The sequence below is a fragment of the Hippichthys cyanospilos genome, chromosome 19 (genome assembly GCF_059441005.1).
Source record: "Hippichthys cyanospilos isolate Australia breed blue-spotted pipefish chromosome 19, RoL_Hcya_1.0, whole genome shotgun sequence".
NCBI lineage: Eukaryota > Metazoa > Chordata > Actinopteri > Syngnathiformes > Syngnathidae > Hippichthys > Hippichthys cyanospilos.
Window position 1 is genome coordinate 3,553,518 of NC_142387.1, and position 25,084 is coordinate 3,578,601.

Sequence of the window (25,084 nt, forward strand, 5' to 3'; positions counted from 1 at the left end):
AATAAAATGTACTTGTCACAAATTCACCCAAAATTTGAGACATTCTCTTATCCAATATAGACATATATATTTTTTAATAATATATTTTTAAAACTCTTCTGAGCACAGCCATTGATTCACATCTTTTCAATTCTATTTCATAGTTGAAACCTCGAACAGATACACACATATGCTTGCTGGTGGCTAGCAAAAAGTAAATGAATAATAAAGAACAACAGATAAGCCGCACTGGACTATAAGCCGCAGGGCTCAAATCATGAGGAAAAAGTTGCGGCTAATAGTCCGAAAAATACAGTGTGTGTGTGTGTATCTATCTATCTATCTATCTATCTATCTATCTATCTATCTATCTATCTATCTATCTATCTATCTATCTATCTATCTATCTATCTGTCTATCTGTCTATCTATCTATCTCTCTCTCTCTCTCTCTCTCTCTCTCTATATATATATATATATATATATATATATATATATATATATATATATATATATATATATAATTGAAGTTTGTAAACCCTGTTTAGCTCCAGACACCAAATCAATCCTTTGCAAACAAAAGGCATTCCCAGCAAAACAATTTGCAGTTCCCCTCAGAAGCCATAAGCCAGGGGTACAGCTCATTTTGTTGATTGGAAGTGGCGGGCAAACACATTCCCCTTCGTGGACAGGTTAGCTAATAGCTACGCTACGCCATAAATGCGGATCAGCCAAGCTAATATCATTGTGTCGCTTGGTTGCTGAGGATAGCACCACCTTCCTGCTGTGAGGCCTCTAGATGGCGATCTTATGACTCGATTTGCTATTGTAGCAGTCAATTGAAAATATGGGCCGTTTACATGTGTCAGATGGCCCGCAACTTTTGAAGCAAATGCCCTAGCGCTTAGGGCTGCAGGCAGATTTCATACAGCCTGGCGACACAAGTGAGCTGAATTGTAATTGGCCAAAAACTCCAACATAAAACTACAGCACTTGAAGGATTGTAACCAAATGGATATAATATGATGTGAAAAGAATGGAATATGGAGAATAATTTTAAATTATTAATAATTAATTATTAATAATTTTAATTTTAAAACAATATAATATATATATATATATATATATATATATATATATATATATATATATATATATATATATATATATATATATATATATATATATATATATTTAGTAAAAACAAATTTAAAATGAAATTGACTTTTATTATAGTTACACACAACCAACCCCAGAGGCATGATGGTTGTTGATGTTAATCACAAAGTGGGACAAAAGCCTTAAAGAGGGGACAAAAAAACTCCCCATCGCAATGTGAAAAAAAATGTAAGCCAGGGACGCCGTAACCGTAGGACCAACAGGACCAAGTAGCTTAGAAAATGTTCTCCTCTAATAATGGATAGAATCATCATTTGCAAATCTTTTACTTTAAACTGGTGTGAAAAAAAGAATTTGAAGCAAAAGCAAGTACTTTTTCACAACACTGTAAGTCAGATACATCAACGTGTTTCCATTTTATTATACTTTTATACTGTGCACAGCTTGAGATCTTAAATTGCTTGGCAATCAAAAAAGGAGGTGTGGGCTATAACAACAGAACCATGGGTTTGCAATTAAATTTGCCTTTATAGCAAATTAGAATGAGCACTTAGATGCCTTTTGTGTCAGGTGTGCAGTAATATTTCAGGTTGGAGACCTTGGTGTTGGAACATAAAATACCCTTTTTCAACCAAGAATCGTAATTTTACAATGCTGCATTGTTTGTCCTACATTCATTTTTGAGCGGTGGGCACACTTGCAAAAGAATCCAACTTTAAAATGTGAACTGGTGAACATTCCAACATTTCATCCTGCAAATCGCAGGATGCTGGAGTGGAATAAAAACACTGTCAGATACCACATGTGGCATGATATGATGTAGAAATGCCTCTAAAAGTAAATTGTCATTTTAATTGGACCCAGGATATATGTAACCACAAAAGGTAGGATCAACTTATATTCGGGTTTTTGTAAAATTCACCCAAACTGAAGAATAAAAGAGGGGAGTTGACATACTTGAGATTGACTTTGAAAAAAATATATTCGAAAAAGTACGGTACATGGCAAGGCGTTCTTTTTAAGAACTTTATATTCTTTACATCACCAACTACTATAATGGTGTCAATACAAAGCTCTGTGTGTCTGCTTTCAGAAGCCTGTGGTGTTGTGTTGTTAGTGTAAATGGTTCAGGTGTTGCAGTGATTTTAAATATAAAAATGTGTCATTTCCCTTCTGTGAGAACAAACATGTAGTTAGAGTTTTAATGTCCCAAACACTGGTTATTTTCCAGCTCCCTAGGGTGTCATTGCATGACTAAGTCAACAGCATCGTCTCTCTGGTTGCATGCAAGTAGTCCACTTCATTTTGTGTCAACGATCGGTTTCACAGAAATTGAGCAATTTTAAATTCAATTGGTTGATTATTTTGCCGAGCTAAAACTGTGCAAATGTTTTCATTTAGCTAATCTCATGGATTGTAAATGCAGTACTATACTGTTATAAAATCATAAGCGGCTTTTTGGGACTCATCCATCCATTTTGTATACTGCGATTACATTAAGATCCTGGGGATGACGGAGTCTATCCTATAAATTGTCACACAATCAGACACAAACAACCAGGTTGGAATAGAGCTTCTAGAGCTTCAAAATCAGAAAAGACAGACAGACAGCGAGAGAGATATTCAAGCCAGCTGATAGATATTGTCTTAGACCTTGACAAAGGTCACAGCGGCTCGCACTACCAAGCACTCCCCATCAAACTGGTGGCAAAATGCTCCATTTCCCATTCAAATTAAACTGTCAGTTAATATTAATGTGGAAATAAGGCATCGTAAGATGTGCAAACATTCACACGAATCTCATTTATGCACATGCGCACAGGCCCACTGAGTCATTTCCATGGGTCTGTGTGCATGGAAGATCGGTCTTGGTATCCCATATCATCCCACCTGTCACATGAAGGTTATTTGGGATACATTTGTTGTTAAAAGTAGCATACACATCGTGTTTACTTAGAGTAAAAATGGCTAACTGGTTAGCCATCTGCCTCAAATATCAATAGTCATCTGAATATACTATATACAGTATAACCATACTCAACATATGTGGTTTCGCATCACTGTTTATGACTTTATTTATTTATTTATTTATTTATTTTGCTTTATGCCTCATGTTAAACTAATGTTAAACAAATGGAATTGATAAACTGAGAATCAAGCACTGCTGACCTCAACTCGGGACGTTTTGAACCGATGGGCAGAGTACTTCGAAGACCTCCTCAATCCCACCGACACGTCTTCCTCTGAGGAAGCAGAGTCTTCGGGCACCGAGGTGCGCTCTCCCATCTCTGGGGCTGAAGTCACTGAGGTGGTCAAAAAACTCCTTGGTGTCAAGGTGGATGAGATCCGCCCGGAGTTCCTGAAGGCTCTGAATGCTGTAGGGCTGTCTTGGCTGACACGCCTCTGCAACATCGCGTGGACATCGGGGACAGTGCCTCTGGATTGGCAGACTGGGGTGGTGTTCCCCCTTTACAAGTGTTCGAACTACAGAGGAATCACGCTCCTCAGCCTCCCCGGTAAGGTCTATTCAGGGGTGCTGGAGAGGAGGGTCCGTCAGGAAGTCGAGTTTCAGATTCAGGAGGAGCAGTGTGGTTTTTGTCTTGGCCGTGGAACAATGGACCAGCTCTACACCCTTGGCAGGGTCCTTGAGGGTGCATGGGAGTTCGCCCAACCAGTCTACATGTGCTTTGTGGACTTAGAGAAGACGTTCGACCGTGTCCCTCGGGGATCTCTGTGGGGGGTGCTTCGGGAGTATGGGGTACCGGACGACCTGATACGGGCTGTTCGGTCCCTGTACGACCGATGTCAGATCTTGGTCCGCATTTCTGGCAGTAGGTCGAATTCGTTTCCTGTGAGGGTTGGACTCCGCCAAGGCTGCCCTTTGTCACCGATTCTGTTCATTACCTTTATGGACAGAATTTCTAAGCGCAGACAAAGCGTTGAGGGAGTCCGGTTTGGGAGCCTCAGCATTGCATCTTTGCTTTTTGCGGATGATGTGATGCTGTTGGCTTCTTCAAGCCGTGACCTCCAACTCTCACTGGAGCGTTTCGCAGCTGTGTGTGAAGAGGCTGGGATGAAGATCAGCACCTCCAAATCTGAGACCATGGTCCTCAGTCGGAAAAGGGTGGAATCCCTTCTCCAGGGCGGGGATGAGGTCCTGCCCCAAGTGGAGGAGTTCAAGTATCTCAGGGTCTTGTTCACGACTGAGGGTAGGATGGAACGTCAGCTCAACTATGTCTCTCGGCTGGCCTGGGAGCGCCTGGGGATCCTCATGGAAGAACTGGATAATGTGGCCGGTGAGAGGGAAGTCTGGGCGTCCTTGCTCAAGCTGCTGCCCCCACGATCCGACCCCAGAGGACAGCGGTAGAAGATGGATGGATGGATGGATGGAGAATCAATGATGCTCCTAAATTGTTTTCGAAAGAAAATTCATGTGTGTTCAAGAGTGCGATGATTTGTTAATCTGTGCTCTGTACCACAGTTCAGGCCGCAATGTGGTTTGTGAATTGCTCTGTGACAAAAATAAGTGCAATCTCCAAAAAGGCTATATATAACATCAACACCTCCAACATGCTTATGTAGGTCAGTTTCAAATTAAACACATCAAATAATACTTGGACATCATTACCAAGCTTTTATTTTGAAGTTTCAGCTTGGAATGTTATTTGCGTTCGTTCGCTAGACTACTTTATGCCAAATTATGACCACATGACATTATATAGCTAACAACATTTGTACACGACTGGTAATAAATAAGCTACTGGTAATAAATAAGCATATGCAATTTCTTAAGGAATTTCTTATCAGTTTTTCTGTCATTGTATGATACAACACAAGTCTAACTGCAGAACATGACTTAAGGTGCATCATACAGTCGACATTTCAAACTCAGGAAAAAAAAATAGCCATAATTCCTGACACTTGCAGTTGTATAAAAAAAAATCACTTGATCTTCTATTTGTGTTTGTGTCATCCATCCATCTGTCCATCCATGCTTACTCTCACTGAGGTCGCTGGCTTGCTTGTGTCTGTCCCAGCTCTCTAAAGGCAGCAGATGGCGGACACCCTGAATGGGTTGCCAGCCAACAGGCACACAGATACGAACAACCATTCACGGACCCAGTCACAAATAAGGACAATTTAGTATGTCCAATACACCTGCCATGGATTTTTTCGGAATGTGGGAGGAAGCCATAGTGCTCGGAGAGAACCTCGCGGATGTGAGGAGAACAGGCAAACTCCACGCAGGAAGGTCGGCGCGAGCAGGAATTGAACTCGGGACTCTGAACTGTGAGGTGGATGTGCTAACCACTCTTTCACCGTGCCGCCCATCCACTCTCACTACCTTAAATTTCACTCATCACAACAAAGAGACTCAATTCTAACTGTGTTCAATAACTGAAGGTTTCCTAAAAAAGTGACAATATTCTCTCCCCTCTCATCTGAGTTTATAAATGTCAAACTGAACCTGGTCCCCAGAAGAATACAAGTACAAATAAATTTATACACACACACTACCCAACCAGCCATGAAATCATGTTGTTTGTGCACTCTTCAAGATAGCAGCAATCAAATTCCTGGGTGGGTATACTTCTCCCAAATAAATTCACACGTAAATGTAAGGAGCACAGACATGTTATCTGTGTATGTATGATAAATTCTCCACTCTGAAATCGTTTACACAATGCTGTGTGTTTCGACTGATATGCGTAACATACCTCAGTCATTCCTATATTGTGGAAATGAATGCTGTCTAGAAACAATGTTGCATTTGGTTGAGTGAAATTATAATTCAGAGCACAACACATACATACATGTGTACTCCCAAGCCTTGTTTAATGATAAGTTGTAATACTCTGTATTTTAGGTACTAACAAGGAGTGGGTTGTATTGTAAACATACAGTATAGCACTTCAGTTTGTAATCCCCTTTTTTATTTAAAATATAAATATGGGTTATCTGAAATTGAAGTGGAACAAGAAGCTAGAGTTACAGTTGTGTGCTTGGTGCATTCATTTTGAGGCAATCCTAACAGAATTTAGATTAAGGGTGTTCACTCTTTTTGAATATGGGAGCGACTTATACGTATTAGTCGACTGTACACGCAGCGTGGCATGTAACAAGTCTATGACTGCCCTGTATGTCAACAGTATGTTCATTTTGATAGATGTAGCTCTAAGAGACTTTATTACCTTACATGTACTCTCTTGCAAATGCCTGCATGAGAGCCAGGCACAGTCTCACAGGCCAGTGTGTCCCCAATGTCTCTCTGTCTTCCTGTTGCAAAACATTCCCTCCCTCACATCATATCAAAGTACTGACACTTGCCTGGATGTCCTCTGTCTCTTCTCTACTATTACTATTCTATCTACTGCTGTCTCTCCACTTTTCTTGTGATTCTTGCAACCTTTTTTTCTGTCTTTCACGCTCACTCCCTATACTTTCATCCAGCTTCCAGCCAGACTATATCAGTGGTGATTTTGATTCCATTACTGCAGAGGTCCGAGCTTTCTATGCTGACAAGGTGAGTGGGAGTTGCCACAAACGGCCAGACCCGCACGCTTGTTCCCTTGAATCTTTAATTTATTTATTTTTTTTCATCAAAACATATTGGTTTCTTGGTAGTATGAGTTTTATGTGGAATTTGGGATGAGTTAATATACGTGGGAGTCTGGTCATTTTATGCACAAGCATCTCTCGCAGAGGGTCTTTTCGACTGACTAAAACTTGCTAGAGACATACTGTACTTCAAAACATTCAGTGGAAGAGTGGTAGCTGTTAATGCTGCACTACTGCTATTTTGGCACAGCGACTACAGTTCACCGTAATTCTCCAAATATATAAGGTATCTTTATATGGGATGCACCCTTAATTTTAGGGTCAAATTCTGATATTCTATATATTACCGTGTATAAGATGCAAGATAGCAACAATGTAAGAACTATAGCAAAACAGAATAAATCTCATCTTCCTAAATTCTTCATAGTTTTTTGTGTACTTATCCGCAAATTATATGTATATTTACTGGGGCTTACTGTAAGTGTGTTTCAGATTTCCCACATTGTAAGCAGTCAGTTAATGCAGTGCCAGCATAATGCTGAATTCACTCCAAGCAGTTTACCCTTTTCCTCGTGATGCAGCTCGAGTTCGTTTTGTTATAAATACTCGAAGTTGCACACTATCCATGTTCCATTACGTTTATGATCGTGAGTATATGCCAAAAGACACAATTAATAAATGAGTCGAATGGAATACCTTTCTGTGCCCTCTAACCGGTACACACAGCCCTGTGTGCCACTCTCAAATGAATCAGTGGAGACATAACTTTTACGTGATTCTCTCTGTTTTAGTATTGTTCCTGTGTGTGAACAAGGATGGACTCGGACGTTGGTTCAGTGTGGTTTATTATTTTATTGAAAATATTACCATAACAATCTTAGCTAACATGAACCGCTGTTAACTGCAACAAGCACCGACTGCTAACTGCTACCTGATGTCTAGCATCTAGCTTGTAACATTACGGTAATTATTTTAATTAAGAATACAGCCATTATAATACTGCACATATTGCTGGGCCAAAGCCCAGACAGATCCGGACAGATCAATCTTCAAATGATGTTGAATAAAAAACGTTATTAATAAATATCATACAAGAATGCTTTTCCACAAAATAAAAATGATATTTTGCAGCCATATTATAGAAAATTGCAATTGAGGAAGCTTTTACATGAATAATGTAGGGAGAACATTTCATTATAATATTATAGAACATCCAGATGATCATCTTTCCATATTTTTTAATCCTTGTCCTTTGTTTTGTGTTGTGTGTAGGGGTGCCGGCTGATAGAAACAAGCAACCAAGATCTTACAGACTACACGAAGTGTCTTATCATCATGATCGAGGAGATTGAACAAAAGAATCTGAAGGTGACAGTTTTACTCTTAGTTTTACTTCTTTTGTAACATTTATTTCATATTCAATTGCAGATCTTAATGTAAGTGGAGCTTTGTCAAAAGTATTAGAAACATGTTTCAGCAGTCATAAACTTAATCACCAAAACAGCCTGTGAGCCATTTCAGAATGAAGTGTTACATGTACAGTGGGCCCCCATGTTACAACATTAATCCGTTCCGCGGTTGGGGTTGTAAGGCGAATTCGTCGTATGACGGGCAATCCAAACCTATGTTAAATAGCTAATGTGTTTAGAACCCCAGGTAAAAACATCAAAATTGTACATACATATTAAAAATTGGTACCAAAATAGCATAAGTGCTACGTATTTATAATATACAAGTATACAATCAGAAAACATCATAATAAAAACATATAGAAAGGATTTATTTACCTTTGAGTGACGCTTGTTATGCCCATATTCCCTAATAATGGTTATCTCCAGCACCGTTTCCATATGAATCATCAATCAAATCAAATTTTATTCGTATAGCCCTGATTCACCGGTCTCAAAGGGCTTCAGAGGTCATGTCGAGAATTCTTTCGAAAAAAGAAGTCATACAGAGACATCTTTTTGGTGTAAGGTACACAACAGCATCAAAGCTCCCTGAAGGGGAAGGAAAAACTCAAAAACCCCAATTTGGGGAAAATCAGAAACCTTCAGAAGGGACCACAGGTATGAAGATCCCCCTTCCAGGCCCACAGGTTGAAGTGGAAGCTGCATGTACCAAATACAAACAAATAAATACACAATACAGACAAATACAGGTACACAATATAGATTACAGAAAACATATTGTGCTATATAGTGCAATGATGACTTGACAGCAGTACAGCTTCTGACCAGCATAAAGAGATCAGAGCACATTACTTCGGTTCTGAAGTATTTATATTGCCTCCCAGTCAGCTGCAAAATAGAATTGACATTTCTGTTACTGGTTCATAAATCTCTGAATAATTTAGGTCCTAAATACATAAAAAAAAAGGAATATAACCTTACTAGGCTTTGAGCGCTGCAATCTCAGGTTAAATAATGGAGGCCAGAGGTCAAAAGCACACGTGGTGAAGCATTTAGCTGTTGTTTTTTGAGCTTGCTAACTGTACATTGTTTTATAAGTAAGCAGGCATTTTTCTGTACTTTGTTCATGCATTCATTTAGATCCTTTCAGATGTTTTAATTTGAATCAAGTAAACCACATTGATGTATGAAATACGCTTGACATGCAAGCACAAATTGAATGTATGGCCATTGTTTTTGATTGACTGCATGCATCACAGTCTCTGTTCATGCTCATCGCCAAAATGTTTGATGTAGTTGGAGTCAGGTCGCTCAGCTTTTCCACACCAATCTCATCCAAACAGACATTTTTAGATCGTGCTTGGTGCTCTGAACTCAGGCATGGTGGCTGACAAATTAGGAAACAGAGTAAACTAACAGACCCTGTTTTACGATTCACATAGTGTGTTCAACACAGTTTCCACAATAATTTTGGGAAAATCTGTTTAAAAGCAGTAAAATTATTTTTTTTTTTTGCAGCCCTGGAAACCAAATCCTTTTTTTATTGTTTAATATTTTGGGTGGAAAGTAATTATTAGATGCAATAGAGGTATTATAGGGGTGCCAATAATTATGGAGTGCAATATACATATATCCATATTATGTGTATATTCTACAGTATGATTTACAATCTTTCAAGAAAACAAAACCAGATATCATATTAAGTGCTGTTTCATGACAAAGTTGAGAAAAAATACCTTTTTTACGTGTTTTCTTCAAGATAACATAAAACAACAGTTAAAGTGTTTTGATAAAATGTTTGATGGTGATTTAAAAGATTATACAACTTGCTTGACCAGTAATACTTTAAAAAAATATATTACATTTTGTAAATATTTTATTGCACTAGCTTGCCTCTGAACTGAACCAGGATTCATGTGAAAAGTGCACTTTTAGTCCTTTGCCTTGTGTTTGCATTGATTTCGTGCTTTTTTTCACGCCTCCAGTCTTGTGTTGTGTGCAGTGCTAAACTAAGCCAATGTTTTCTGGCACCAACTTGAAACTAATGTACAAAAGTCAAACTCAGTTGAGTGAGGTTATTTAAACTGCTGTTGTTCTCAAATGACTTTGAAAAGATCTCTACTGTACTTTGCCACTTTCAGAGGTTTTTATGCTTGAGCAAGGCAGTCAGAAAAACCTTTAAGCTTCACAATAGATATGAGTGTATATCTAGTGTGTTTTGTGGATGGGCGAGGGTGGTTGTTTGTAGGTGTATGAATAGATGGGTTTCTTTTGTTGTTGTTGTTTTTTTATTTTTACGCGGTTGAACTGGGTGGGCATATTTATAATAGAGTTCAAAACACAAAGCCAATTACAATAAAGTTGGGATGTTATTGTTAAAATGTACGCTAAAATACAGTGTGCTGGTTTATTATCCATTACAAGGTTAATCAAGAAGACACTGACTCTCACTTGCAAATATGACCCAAGTTGTATCTCTCTAAAGTTCAATAAAATGCAGAAGTTACAGATTTTGTCTATTCTCTCTGAGTAGAGTTGAAAGCCAATACATCTCTATACAACAGTCCATATTTATGATGATCATCCAATCTTGTCAAGTCATTCAAGAGGTGGTCCTGACAATACTTTCCTAAAGGTTGATGCAAGGCAGACTGGAAGGGGAGGCCAAATTCCCCACCTTGCCGATTTGGCTCTCCAAGGCCAGACTCCTCGTCTCGCTGAGGCCAAGCTTGTTTCGAGCCTTGGATCATTCTCAGTGCACTACAAACACTTTTTAAAAACACAAGCAACTTCCCTATTAATTAGCAAGAAGCTAAACAGTCGAAAGAATATCAAGAAATTATTTTCAACCAACAATATATTCACTTGAACACACTAAAAAAACAATATGGTACATGTTATAAGTCAGGGGTTCTCAAACCTTTTGGAGTCAGGGAACCCTTTTAAAAAGCACATTTTCCGAGGACCCCTAATTGCACATTTTGCATAAACAAAACAAGAAAAATCATTTAAGACAAACATAAGTGTTTTTTTTTCACCAACAGATTCAATTTGCCAAGTATATGACAGGTTGCTGTCAATTGTTTAGTCAAAAACAGCTTGATAAAATAAAATGCTGCTTTAGCTTTGCTGGCTTCGCCTTGTTAGCAAGCAATTGTAGACAAATGTATTTTGACCAATTTCAAAATGATTGTGTTTTTAGATTGCAGAGAATGATCATTTTCACATGTATAGCACAGAACCACACAGTAAAATTCTTACTCTGTTCACCTCAGCGAACAGAAGACGGCAGCCACGATGGGCGTCATCATGCTAAGCATGCCATTAGTTTTCATTGTTATACAGAGTGATTGACATGAGACATTTTCAAAAAAATAAATTGGTCAGTAACCAACCAAATAATAACTAAAAACAAATTAAAAACTAAGCATACCCACATGTAGATTGACTTTTAGTATTGATTTCTAGACATTTGAAATGTACCTAACTTGGATTTGGGAGGTAGTGTTGTCATTCTCAAGAGTGACATTCCAAAATAGCTGGGACAATGAAAACAAAACACCTGTTTTGAGTAATCCACAAATGAACAGTTTAATTGGAAACAGGTGAGTGCCATGATAGTATAAAGCCTGGAGCACGCAAGGTGCCATCGGCACAAAGTCGCCAATGGCGCTCAGTATTTCGCCGACGGCACTTCGTGTTCAGGGTCATTTTTGGAGTGCAGATGGAACCACACCATCAGCACAGAGAATGACATTAGTTTGATAATTTTAGCAGTCAGGCGTCTCCTTGCGCGGGGGACAGAAGCCAACACCGTGACAACTTATAATCATGGCGCATGTGCTCTTCATACCCAAATTAGGTGGTGTCGAGTGAGTCCACTTCAAACTCTCTCCTGGAGTATGAAGTAGTTGATCTTGGGCAAGATTACACTTGCCATTCATGATATCAGGCAAAACAGGTAAATTGGGTAAATTGACACACCTTATTTTCTGTTTTCCACAAAATTGTCTCACTGTTTAAAGTTATTGTGAACCACGTAATACGAAAGAGAGTTTATCCCCTACAATTATAGATACAAACCTACTAAATACAGTGACATGCAGTTTGCTAAGCCCTGACAACATATTATGCCACAAAGTTGTGGTGTAAACTTTAATGCAAACAAATCAGTAGCTTTGTCACTTCCCACATATCCATTTGATTAATGAAACATGCATATGTTGATTGCACTTGTTAATCACTCGACTACTCTTATAGAGCAATTTCAAAAAAATAATCCCATGATTAATTAATTACCTGTGGTAATTGCACCTCAAAATCTCTTGGTTTAATGAAACATTCTTGTAAACATGGATTTATATAGATGTACAGATAGATTGAACATGAATATATAATAAAATAACTCACTTTGCCTATAATTTTCAGACCTCCTTTATCCTATAATGTGAAAAAAATAAAACTTGTCTAGATTCTTCAGATTTTCTGCACTCATGGGAGAGTTATTTTAACCTTGCAAGGTGGAAAAAAAAGTCATGTTAGATACTTGCCTCAATGTCTTGTGAGTTTGAAATTGCATTAAACGGTAGCCTAGCCTAAAGCTAGCACAGCAGCCTGAGCTTCCGTGAACCCCCCCATTTGGTGCTCAATAAAGTAATGACCATCAAAACAACAGTTTTTGCAATTACAAAATTGCACTTTTTTCAAGTCACACTAGATTATTAAAATGCATCTGTGGTGCTCAGAATGTGGGGAAAAAAAGTGGTTTATCAAGAGAAATTGCATCCAAATGTACCGTATTTTCTGCATTATAAGGTGTACCTAAAAGCGTTATTTTTTTTAAAAAGCTAACGGTGAGCCTTATAATAAGGTGCGCCTTATATATGGATCAATATTGAGAATGGGATTCGGAGATGGGGAATGAACTGATAAAGTAAGCTTTACCTGTGTCTTTTGTGTGTTTACAGTTGAACAAGGTTGGTCATATTGATGTTGAGTTATTATGCTATTGAGAGTTTAGTTATTAATTGAGTTTCTATTGTTATTACTTTGAGTATTACTATATTGTGATTGAAAAACTTTTAAAATATGTCATTAATTGAGGGTGCGCCTTATAATCTGGTGTGCCTTAAAGTGCGGAAAATATGGTAGTTTTAATCATCTTAAAATAGCTTGAGATAAATATTTGGTAACATGCACACAGCCATACTTAGATGACGACCGAGACACGGCACAGCAACATTGACTATGTAACGTTGTTCATCGTATATCGACTAACCTACTGTTGTGGTTATGGGGAGGACTGGCTGGGGCGGAAACGAGACAAGTGCGAGGCAATGTGCGCACACGTAGATGCAAATGCTAAAACTAATGTTGCAACAATAAAATGATTTGAAGTTTCATTGCCTTATTTTTTTGACGCAGCTGAATATTCACTTGTCGAAAAGCCCTAAAAGTCATCATCACTAGCTGACATGCCAAATAGCTCCTCCCATTTGAATCCCAGACATTCTCTCCCACCTGCTCATCATTTGTGCAAACATCCTCGTTATTCTGGTAGTCATTTTCGGACCTGTCCAATTTGTTTGAAATGGAGGTCTTCTGATATTATTTGCTGATCATCTTGCTTGGGAGGTTCTTTACCCAAGGGACGACTGTTGTGAAATTGGAAATCGGTTGCCCTTTACTGTTCCTTCCCCCATCTGCCGATATCCATGCCGGCTTGTTCCAAGCACACGTTCAAGGGCCGAAGGAGACAAGTCAAGCCGGCTTTTCCTTTTAATAATGCATCAAAGTCCGCCAGAAAAATTATTCACGCAGGCTTTTTGTTGACAACAAAAAGGCAATAAGGCAGCCATTGATGAAAGTGTATTTGAAAGTGCAAACGCACTAAAACGGATGAATACTATATCGAATTAGAGGAATGTTTAATCATTTGAGCCTTGTAAATGACATTGGAATTAATGTTTTCCCAACACAAATATGTGGAAAAATGTGTTCTGTTTAGAGTTAAGTCGACCCCCCTCACCCCATATGGGGGTTGAAATTGAGCGAAAAAAAACTTGACTTGTACATGAAGAAATACAAGTAATTTTCTCTGTTTTCTATACAGAAAAGGTTAAAATGGTGAACATTGGCTATGTTCTACTTGCCTATGACTCAAGAACAGAAACAAACTTTTTTTCTGATGCAAGATGGAAATGTAACTTTTCTTTTGGTGAATCCAATGTTTAAAATGCCATCAGTCAAACATCAGTCAAAGTTGTCTAAAATGGCTAGTACAGAATTTGGTTTCTTTTGAAAAAAAATATGCTTGAATTGAATGAGGAAATCTCCAAAACGCTTATACTGTGACTGCCCTAATACTTTACCTTGTGAGCAGCTCAAGTACACTTTAAATGTTTTTGTGCAATGTTCAATGGGATATTGGTGAAATGGATTAGCAAATAATTGCATTTTGTTTTTATTTACATGTTCCACAGTCTCTCAACAGTATTGGTTTTGGGGTTTGTATGTACCTGGAATAAACCTTGCTTGCCATCACAGCTACATGCTGAATTCAAATGAAATGTAATTGGTGTAAATGCAACATTTATATCTTCCTTCTGACAAATCGAAGGTCATTTTTAGTTTCCTCAGGTAAGAAAGAAAGAAAAGTCAGAACCATGGAAAAGCTACTGTATACAGTATGTCCTCACTTGGCCTCTTGCTTCTATTTTTCTCCCTCATTCTGGAACTCAGATTTATTCAGTTTTGCAGTGTGTGTTGTGTATGAGTGTTGCTCCAATCAAACTCAAGTGCCACAATCTCTCAGCTTTTAAAAGACAATAGAAGATGCTCGAAACTGTGTGCCTCGTCTCCCATGTATGCAAATTGCCACATTTTATGTTCTGGTTTTTGGTGTTAAGCTTTAATATAAGACACACTTTTGCCCTTCCTTCTACAGACTCTTTGTTCCTAGTCTTGCTGATATTTAAACCTGCTTTTGAATCTGCGCTGAGTGTTTGTCCATCCGTCTGTTTTGTAGAGATAGGAGCCTAACAATCCATTTTTGAAGCGCTTGTGAGAGTCGTTGATGTCGACCCCTTTTGTTGTTTGTCAGGATTTTTCTAGGCTCCTCTTTATCCACAATGAACTTGTGTCCCCTTCAACTGTCTGTGACGGAGACAAGGCTACATAAAAACAAAACTTTTGTTCCTTTCGTCCTCACGCGCACCCATGCAAATTTCCATCCCCGCAGCCAGTAAAAATGGATTAAATGCTAAGATGTAATCGTAATAGGGTGATTTGCAGGTTGCAGAGATTTGTGCTCCTATTTGGGCTGTTAAGATTCATCATTAAAGCTCTGGAATGTTTTCCCTCTCACAGCATTGCCCATGTCTTTTACAATTTAGACGATATTGTGATGGATTTAAAGCTAAGACTAGGTTCACACTGCAGCCTGAAGTGAAACAATTCAGATTTTTTTTTTCGTCACTATCCGACCTGTATCTGATCTTTTGATGGCAGCGTGATTTTTTTCAATCCTTCCCCGTCCTTTCCTCTTCAAATGTAATGGATTGAAAATATTGTGGTTCCGGTATGATAGACATTCGGTCATTCATTGTGGTACTTCCATAAACATGAAGTGCGCCCTGTGTGACGTCACGGTGTCCTCTGCGCACATGGGTCACTTTATTGCCAGTTAGCGCTCACACACAGGTTACATACAGGTCCCATTTTTTGAAAATGTGAAGGACCTAACGAAAAAATCAGATTTCACCAAACATTTGGAAGTGAGCATTAAGCCTTGCAGTGTGAACCTAGCCTGATTAGAGAAACTATTTATTGTATTACAGTGGATGGATGAATTTGGGTTTTTCCATATATACAGTAGCAGTAGCACATTGCTGCATTAACGCACTGTACATGCAAAATCTCACTCATGTGCTGTCATTGTATCTTTGTCTTCAAAAGAAAACACAAAAGTTGATGGAAAAATGTATCTGTTTGGATGTTTTATTATGATTTTTACTAATTTGGCATTCACATGCATTAAAAAGGCTGAATTACACAAGACATCATTATAATTTGGGTTTCACCTATAGACTCCCCCTCCCTTTTGACGTTATAATATATTTTGTACATATTAGTATTTACTGTTGACTTGTTGCTTCGAGATTTCTTTCTATTCTTTTTCCTTTTTGTAGAATCGTTACAATTTAGGCTCATTTTGCTTAAATTGTGCCTCAAATGCCTCAAGAATTTGGCACAAAAACTGAAGGACTTGTCATGATTTGATTAACATTTTTTTTTCATATAATTCCATCTATATTCCTTAATGACTTAAGTACAGTACTAACCTAATAATTCAGGGCATTTGAAATACTGAACCCTGAATTAGATGCTGCTCCCAAACTTTTGACTGGTACTGTATATCCACAACAGATTATGTATTCACTTTCAAACCATCCCACGATATGAATAATTTGGGGTTCAGTGCTGCATGAAAAACTGGAAATATCTTTCTATAGCGCTGCTACTTTATGTTGCCTGTGATCAGTGTCAATAACACATCTTTATGATATTTGAGTAGAGTTTGTGTGCTGGTGCAGTTGTCAGGCACTGTCCTCTTTATTCTTTTGGGTTTTAAATGCTGTCAATGCTGGTTTGAGAAAACTTCATGAGGGAAAATGTTTTGAATTGCAATCATTTTTTAGCTTGGTTCATTTGCTATTTGCTTTATTATTGCTTGATTTAATTCTATGCTTTATTAGGATGGCATAAATTCTCTCTTATAACCAAGAGCTTTGTTTTATAACTTTGTTCATTCAGAATCCATTGGTATTATAATTTGTCATATATAACAATACTGATAAAGTTACTTTGAGCTGCCCATGTATGTCTTATTCTTTATGCAGTTTTTGCTGCAAACTTGATCAATATTGAGTAAAAAGAGACAAAAATATGAACCCACCATACTATTATGTTTTAACATTTTACGTCATATGTCAGGTGGAAGCCATCGTGACACTTGGTGGGTTGGCGGGCAGATTTGACCAGATGATGGCAACTATTGAGACCCTCCATCATGCTCTGTCTATGACACAGCTCCCACTATTTGTCATCCAGGAGACAAATTTGGCCTATCTGCTCAGACCTGTGAGTCCCTTGCATTTTTTTTTCAAATTATTTTGTTCGCACGTGCACGTGGATGGGTACACAATTTTTTTGCCCTTCCTAATCCAGATAACATGTTTCCATCATTTTTATTCACTGCTAATAAGCAATATCATCACAGGAAATAATAACTTAGACGAATAGATGAACCACTATTTTGAAAGTCTCTGCATGTTTAACCCCCGGGGGAAATTCGGGCCTTTAGATGTTTTTGAATGTGTGATATCAAAGGAAAAGCATACAAAAACACTAGGAGACTAAAGTATCATTGTCAAAACATGACAACTTTCAATATGCCACGTTGCCGTCCTTTCTAAATGCTTGCGAACGTGAGGTCAAGAGATACACCCTATAGGTGTCAAAATTAGCCCATGTCGGGCTCATTTACTGCCATTAAATATTAGAATTATTGTCAGTTTTGCATTAATACTTTCAACAGCAACTCGCGAATAAGGTGCAATAGCCATTTTTGTGTTAATACCCCAAAATCACCAGGGGGGTGCCACAGGCAACTTATGACATTTGCAAGCCTTTCATTGCGTGGCTTAGCCTGGACTCCCATGATGCAAAATTCTTGCTGTGCATTGTGGGACTTGGCTTCAATCCAACGGTCGACTGTTGCATGAAAGCTTTTATTTTTCTGCAGGGAAGCATTTTATTTCATGCAACGCAGAACATCTCTGCATATTCCCGTCTGCGAAATCTGCAATCTGCAGCATTGAATAACTGTTATCGTTTTTTTTTCTCACGAAATGAAAATTCTTTGAAGTGAAATAGCCTCTACACACATATATATATATATATATATATATATATATATATATATATATATATATATATATATATATATACACACACACACACACACTCACATATTATATATGGATAGGGCTGATGCCAATTAACATTTTTAGGGTTTGAAAGTAAAACTTTGTTTATATTTGACTATGATTTGACCCTTTCAATGTCAGCCCAAATTGGGTGATAATAAGGCCAGGCTAGTGGAAAATCCCCAGACACCCAAGGGTTACCAGCACATATACACATGTGCAAGTTGAACGTCTCTCCAAAGTCCTTTCTGCCTGACTGCCAGCTTCTGCCTTCCTCTCTCTCTTAAATAATCAAAAGCATTCACACTTGTGTGCTCTTATGATGCTCCACTTTGCTGTTCTGTATGAGATAAAGTGAGCCTTGTTTGATGCTCCTCGAATTGAATTTCCTCTATGCCAGGCACGTCCTCACATCCCTTCGTTGATTGACTTTACAAGTAGGCCTTGCAGCCGACATTTGGGGGACACTTCCTCTTTGTTTGCCTCCATCCTTTCCCCATTTTCTCGGTTTTGTTTATTTTTAAGATCTTCACGGAAGACTGCTATCCTTCCCGGTGAAACCGTATAATAGTAGAAGCAATCCTCTCATGCGCTCCCTCGCTATTTCTTGTCATTATTCCAAAGGCGCGTTGTCATTTGCTGCTTTATACCTCGACACCTCCAATTAATCTTACTTCAGTGAGGGTAAATTAAGCTCATTTGTCAACACAGCGCCAATTTGCCAGTGCCTGATGAACGCAGATGCCTGTACATGAAGGTGAGCGTGACCTTTGAAAAGCATACCGCCATTTGTTGGGTTTACATTAGTAATTGAAGTGGTTAGAACTTGGAGCTAAAGTGCTCACCAATCTAAGATCACAACCTCATCACATGCTTCGTTTTCCAATTATGTTTGGATTTAGTGTTGCATGCCCACTTTGTGTTCACAGATTCGCCTGATATACAGACTCAAACCAACCAAATTATTTGAAACTAGGACTGGGCAATAATTCAAATGTATAAAATTAGGTCATCATTTTAAAAAATAGACAATGTGATCCATACAGCCATCCATCCATCATCATACCCGCTTATTCTCACAGAGCCTTTCCAAGCTGTCTTAGGACAGAAGGCGGGATACACCCTGAACTGGTTGCCAGCCAATAGTTGGGCACACAAAAGCAAACAACCATATACACTTTCATCTAAGGACAATTTAGTGTGTCCAACATGCATATTATGCATGTTTTGGAATAGGGGGGCCTGGACCGTACCCGTAGAAACTTCACACAGGTAGGCCAAAGCCCAAGGTGAACTTATAACACTTGCACCATGAGGCAAACATGCTAACTAGTCTGCCACTGTGCTGCCTCCACAATTTGAAAATTGGCTAGATCTTGAAATCCATGTTTTGCACAAGCGGCAGAATGATGGATGGGTTATTTACAAGACATGTTTGCAATTGTTACCGTGACATTTGAAAGTTACATACACAGAAGCTATGAATAACTTTATTTACATTTAGTATGTTAAGCATTCACTGATTTAAAATCTGAATACATTATTGTCTGATTTTGCACAGGGTTTATTTTTGAATAAATTAAACCATATTTAAATGTTTTGGGTTGTTTATTTCAATTAAAATTATTGAAATTCCGCAAAATCGCTTAAAAATAGGTTTTAGGTTTGGCCGTATCACCAACCCTAATCAAAACTGCTAAAAAATATATTAAGAAATAAAACTTTGTTGTTTTTTTTTAAATATTTTTTTTAATAACATGAAGAAAACATTTCTTGTATTTTAATTAGTATACATTTTCTCATATGAGGAGCAAACATTTACAGAAAGTTTTCAGAAGAGGAAAAAGTCTTTATACACAAAAATACAACATAACCACAGCAAGACTGAAAACTACATTCGGACACAAGACTTGCAAGATTCAGAAACTTGGACTTGAAATGTAACTAAGACAGCTTGGCATGACAGTTTGACCTTCACACTTGTGGCATTATATCACTGAGAACCTATAACGTAAGTACTGGCAGACATGACTTCCATAGTATGACAGAATAAAAACGAAAAAGGCACAGGAACTGCATCACAAATGATACAGCAGGGAATTAGCCAGTCACAACAGTTAAACACGGACTCCTATATGGCAAAGGTGATGAATACATAAAATGGTATACAATAAAAGGTGACAAATATATGACCATCATGAAAAGTGGCAAACACATGGCCATCGCAACTGAATAGCAACTTATATTATAAGACATATCATAACTCCTCAGAGCAGTCATCGTCCGATGTTTTGTTCTTCGGTGTCTTAGCGTGTGTTGTGGAGGATCATGACGTGTTGCTTAAACCAAGCTTTCTGAAACTGTGTGGCCCATTTTGTGCCAGCATGTCGATATAGTCTTGATTTTGCAATGCACCCCCCACAGATTCAAGACACCCAGTGCAGCAAGAAACCTCAAAACATGAAAAAAAAACTTCTGTTATGTAGTATTCAAATTTGTCTGTCAAAGAACATTGTCATACAAACAATTTAACTTGCCAAAATCCACTTCAACAAATTCAATTTTCATCATTTTCAAGTTATCAGTCACAATTGTGGGTTGTTGGGTCTGTTTTTTTTTAATCTTTTTTTTTAAATTAATCTTTGTCTGGAATAGGCTAAAAGTGTCAGAATGATAATGTAATCCGTCAGGACCTGACATTGTGGTGTGCGAAGGTGGACCCAAGAGGCAGGGAAGCAGGGAAGAATGGCTCAAAAAATGAATGATTAACAAAGCTTGGTGGTAAGCAAACCTAAACAAAAGCATTCAAAACGACAACAAAAACAAAACCCGAAACTAAAAAACTTGACAAATGGCAACACCAATGCAGATTAGCAAAACATTTACAGCGACAGAAAACAAAATTACATTAGACAATAACCCAACAACCAACTGAAAGAAAACTGGGAACTAAATACTCTCAACACTAACAAGGTGACACGAAACAACTGGACCGAAACAATAGGCGGGGGAAGCTGATTGTTTGACACAAACAGACAGAGACAACACAACACAGACAAGTGGATGCAATCACTCAACTAACGAGAACACTGACATGGAGGACCGACCTGAGGGCAGGCATGCCCAAAACCAGTCCTCGAGGGCCGCCTATCCAGCATTTTTTGTAGGTTTCTGTCCTCCTACCACCCCTGATTCAAATGATCATCTCCACGCTGAGCGGAAGCCTGACAACAAACCTGATCATTTGAATCAGGTGCATTGGATTACAGAAACATCAAAAACATGCAGAATAAGTGGCCCTCGAGGACCGGGTTTGGACATGCCTGCCTGAGGGGAACAGCAATATGTACTTAAAACATGAACAAAACCCCATAAAAACAGAAAACCGAAAACTCACAACAACAACAAAAACAACAAATCCAACAACATTGTCAGGTTTTATTATTTAGGTTGATGGATGTTCTTCAACACATTTCCTCCTTCTGACTTAGAACTCCCAAATATGCCACCATCAGTAGTTAAGCTTCATACTGAGAAGATGTAGACCAAAACTTAAAATACTCCAAGAGAGTCCAAGAGGCATTAAAGCATCATTTAAAATCTAACAAGTACTGCTTCATATCGGTGGTATGTCCTATTTGATACCTTCTATGTCGTGGTTTACAGTATCAGCTGTATCAGACGCGTATATAAACATCCACACATACAAAACCACATGTATAAAACACATGCACACATACATACACACTTGCAAACATACAAAAAAACATGAGCATATTTTTTGTATTCTGTCTGCAGGGCAACCACACACTTGGGGTGAACACAGGCCTAGAGGGGGATTGGTGTGGCCTTATTCCGGTAGGGGGACCCTGCCAAACAACCACAACAGGACTCAAATGGAACCTGAGTGAGTCCTACAATTCACTATTAGGAAAAGAGAAGGAAATCAATTAGGTGCTAAGAGAGCATTATAAAATATTTGATATCAAATGCACATGACTATAGTGGACAGTAAAAATATCTCAACTATTTATCATATATATATATATATATATATATATATATATATATATATATATATATAGAGAGAGAGAGAGAGAGAGAGAGATTTACTAAGTTTTGATATGTAAGGAACGTGTCTTTTTCCCAAAAATAACATATGGACAACCATACTCTTTGAAGCTAGATATAAATTACATAATAAAATGAGATTAAACAAAGATTTAAGTTTAAAACCTTTTTAAGGTTTTATACTTGACATATGAAACGTGTGCCAATTTGTTCATCTCTGTGCACTTTGTGAGAATCATCATTCACATTTGTAACATATTATTTATTTAATTTGAATGTATGTGAGTAGGCATGGATGTTATCGGAATCTGACGTTATGTTAATCTTAAGCAAAAAAAATCATGGTATTGAAATTACAGCTCTCAAATATATCATTTTACTTATTTTCTTTTTGGTAACTAGCCATTTTTCTAGATTATATAAACAGTTTTATTTACAGTATAAATGCTCAACAATATTTTGAAAGATGACTGATTTGAAATTAACTACCATCGAGTGATAGTAATTTATTTCAAATCAATTGTTCAGCTACTGTACTCCGACAAGTGTGTTGTTTAGCAACACCCCTACAAAAACCAATGCGAGCATGTTGATTTGAAAGTATGCGTCTGCTATATATTTAATGGCCCTCCAGGACAGTGTATGCCCGTGGACACCAGGGAACCACCAAATGAGCCTATGGGCCTGTTCTAAAATTAGCTTACTGGTAATAATATCATATTAAATTGTTAAGGTTTGTATTGATTATTAGCATTTGCTATTGCATTTATTTGTATTTGTTGATGGTAATTCTTGTGAATAATCATAATTATTGTGAGTAATCATGAAAATGGTCAGTGTCTTCACTTCATCTAATTGTAATTCTTTATTACCCTTAAATTCAAGGTTATTCATAGGTGTGTTTTGAACTGATACACTTTTGCATTAATCAGTCTACACTACAGGTTTGGTGACCGTGGCTGCATAATGCCGTGTGCAAGTTTAAATTGCTGGTTGTAGTGGCATCTGGTGGGCTTCAATTCTCAGTGCAAGCCCTTCTAATCCTTAAAGGACTTAATTAGTCCTTAACCAAACAAGCATTGTACATCCAAGCCAATATCAATTAAGATCTATGTTTGGACTTTCTTTTAGATTTTCAGGATTATCAATCAAGAAAATAACCTTTATTTTTACATGAATACCATTGTTAGGATAAGCGGCTGTATATATTATGCTTTTGCATTGTAGAAAAAGTATTGTAGTTAAATATTGGAACAACTATTAACTGCAGGCTCTTATGCACGGATAACAATTATCAAGATTATGTCCCGTCCCGTCCCTCCCAAAGTTTCTCCAATAGTCTCTGAGTTTTTGTGTCCCAGTTGTTAGCTGCCAATGACATGCGGTGGAGGCTGGGAAGGCACTGACAACAATTAACAAACATCAAATGAGCCCTCCAGAGCAGCGTATTCACACATTTCATTGTCAGCCGTTAACTGTTTATGTCTAAAATCTCATATCTGCAAGGTGTGTCAAGCATGTTTTAGCTTGCGGGGCACATAGAGGAAAATCTTTTCCCAATGGGCCTGACCAATAAAGTCATGGTACTGTATATATTTTTTGTAACTTTAAAACACAAACTTCAGATTTATTATTCTTTTTAGATACTGTCCAAAAAAGTACAAGCACAAAATCACTATCAATCATAAAACATTAACATTACTATTAATTGTAATTATAAAACAAGTTATTCATTATTGATTGCTCAGTTTTAGACTTTACAATACATGATCATTTCACGGTCCGGATTAAACCCGTTTGGGGGCCAGAATTTATGCTGTATTTGGCTTTGGATGTGAGAGGTCATGTATTTGGCTTTGGATGTGAGAGGTCATGTCGACTGATCATTCGCTGTAAGTTTTAAGGTCAAAATATCCGATCTGAATCCGGACACTGTCACGGCTTGTAGGAAAAAGGTTTATTTTGTAACTAACTCTTTTTTTTTTTCAAGATTGATAGATGAGGCTCAGCCTCTCCTGCCTCCCCTGACTGATCATCACAGTTAGCTGCCTGTTGTATTCAGTTTAAGTATAAAAGAGAGCATGAGTTCATTATCATCGTGTTTGTTGTTTATAAGTTATACAGCTGTCCATCTTACTTCCAGAACAGTTAGTATCCATGCCAAAGCTACCAACAGTAAATTGGCTTGCTCGAACTATATGCATACCAAAACAGTAAAAAAAAAAAAAAAAAGTGTTTTGAATGTTTAAACAAAATGAAAGACGTGTGCTAATATAAGTTGCATGCACTATCCATGCCACATATTGTGGAACAGTGAAAATCCAGTCAGATGTTTATCTGAGAAGCCCTGTGGTCCTATCCCCAAACCGAGCCTCATAACCAGCTGGGTTCTTAATGAGTTGGCACCAACGAAACTTACTCCCGCCTGAGGGAAACCTGGACCGTCTGTCAGGGGGGATTGTGTGTCTGTGCCTTGGTGGGCATGCACTAAGACCGTGTGCATGTGTCACAAATCTACACGAGTGAGTGACTTGTGATTGTCCTTGAACGTGTTTTTACATTCTACATGTTTGAATTGGAGCGTGTACTGTACTGTATGTTGGAGGAGGGCTGCTATTGTTCTTCATTAATGTATTGTTTATGGGTTGGAGTAACCTTAATTGTATGTGTACAATATTTACTATATTTATACTTGGGTAGTCACAGTCTAAATTTGCATTGAGATACTATTTCTTTACTTATTTATTTATAGTCTAATATTACCAGTTACAACAAGATACATAATGACATACATACTGTAAATCTCTGTTAAATACTTCATTGAGATTTCAGGATTATGAAAAAAATGAAGTCTATCTTTTGCACTTTGATATGATGGTGTTCATGTTTTTTCCCCTAAATAAGTTCCTAAAATCATAACTATCAATTTAAATACATTTATAATACAGTGATATGG

General features: G+C 37.8%; 1 protein-coding gene across 3 annotated transcripts in view; it reads left to right on the forward strand.

Moving 5' to 3' along the window:
- The window catches only part of tpk1 (thiamin pyrophosphokinase 1), a 93,842-nt gene that overhangs the window by 31,414 nt on the left and 37,344 nt on the right, over nucleotides 1–25,084 (forward strand). For 2 of the 3 annotated variants that reach the window (XM_088401767.1, XM_088401769.1), the window contains 4 exons: nucleotides 6,549–6,621; nucleotides 7,929–8,024; nucleotides 17,063–17,209; nucleotides 21,856–21,964. In XM_088401767.1, coding sequence (XP_088257893.1) covers nucleotides 6,549–6,621; nucleotides 7,929–8,024; nucleotides 17,063–17,209; nucleotides 21,856–21,964 — 425 coding nt within the window. The remainder of the gene's footprint in view (nucleotides 1–6,548; nucleotides 6,622–7,928; nucleotides 8,025–17,062; nucleotides 17,210–21,855; nucleotides 21,965–25,084) is intronic. The other variant, XM_088401770.1, reaches the window with a different exon arrangement.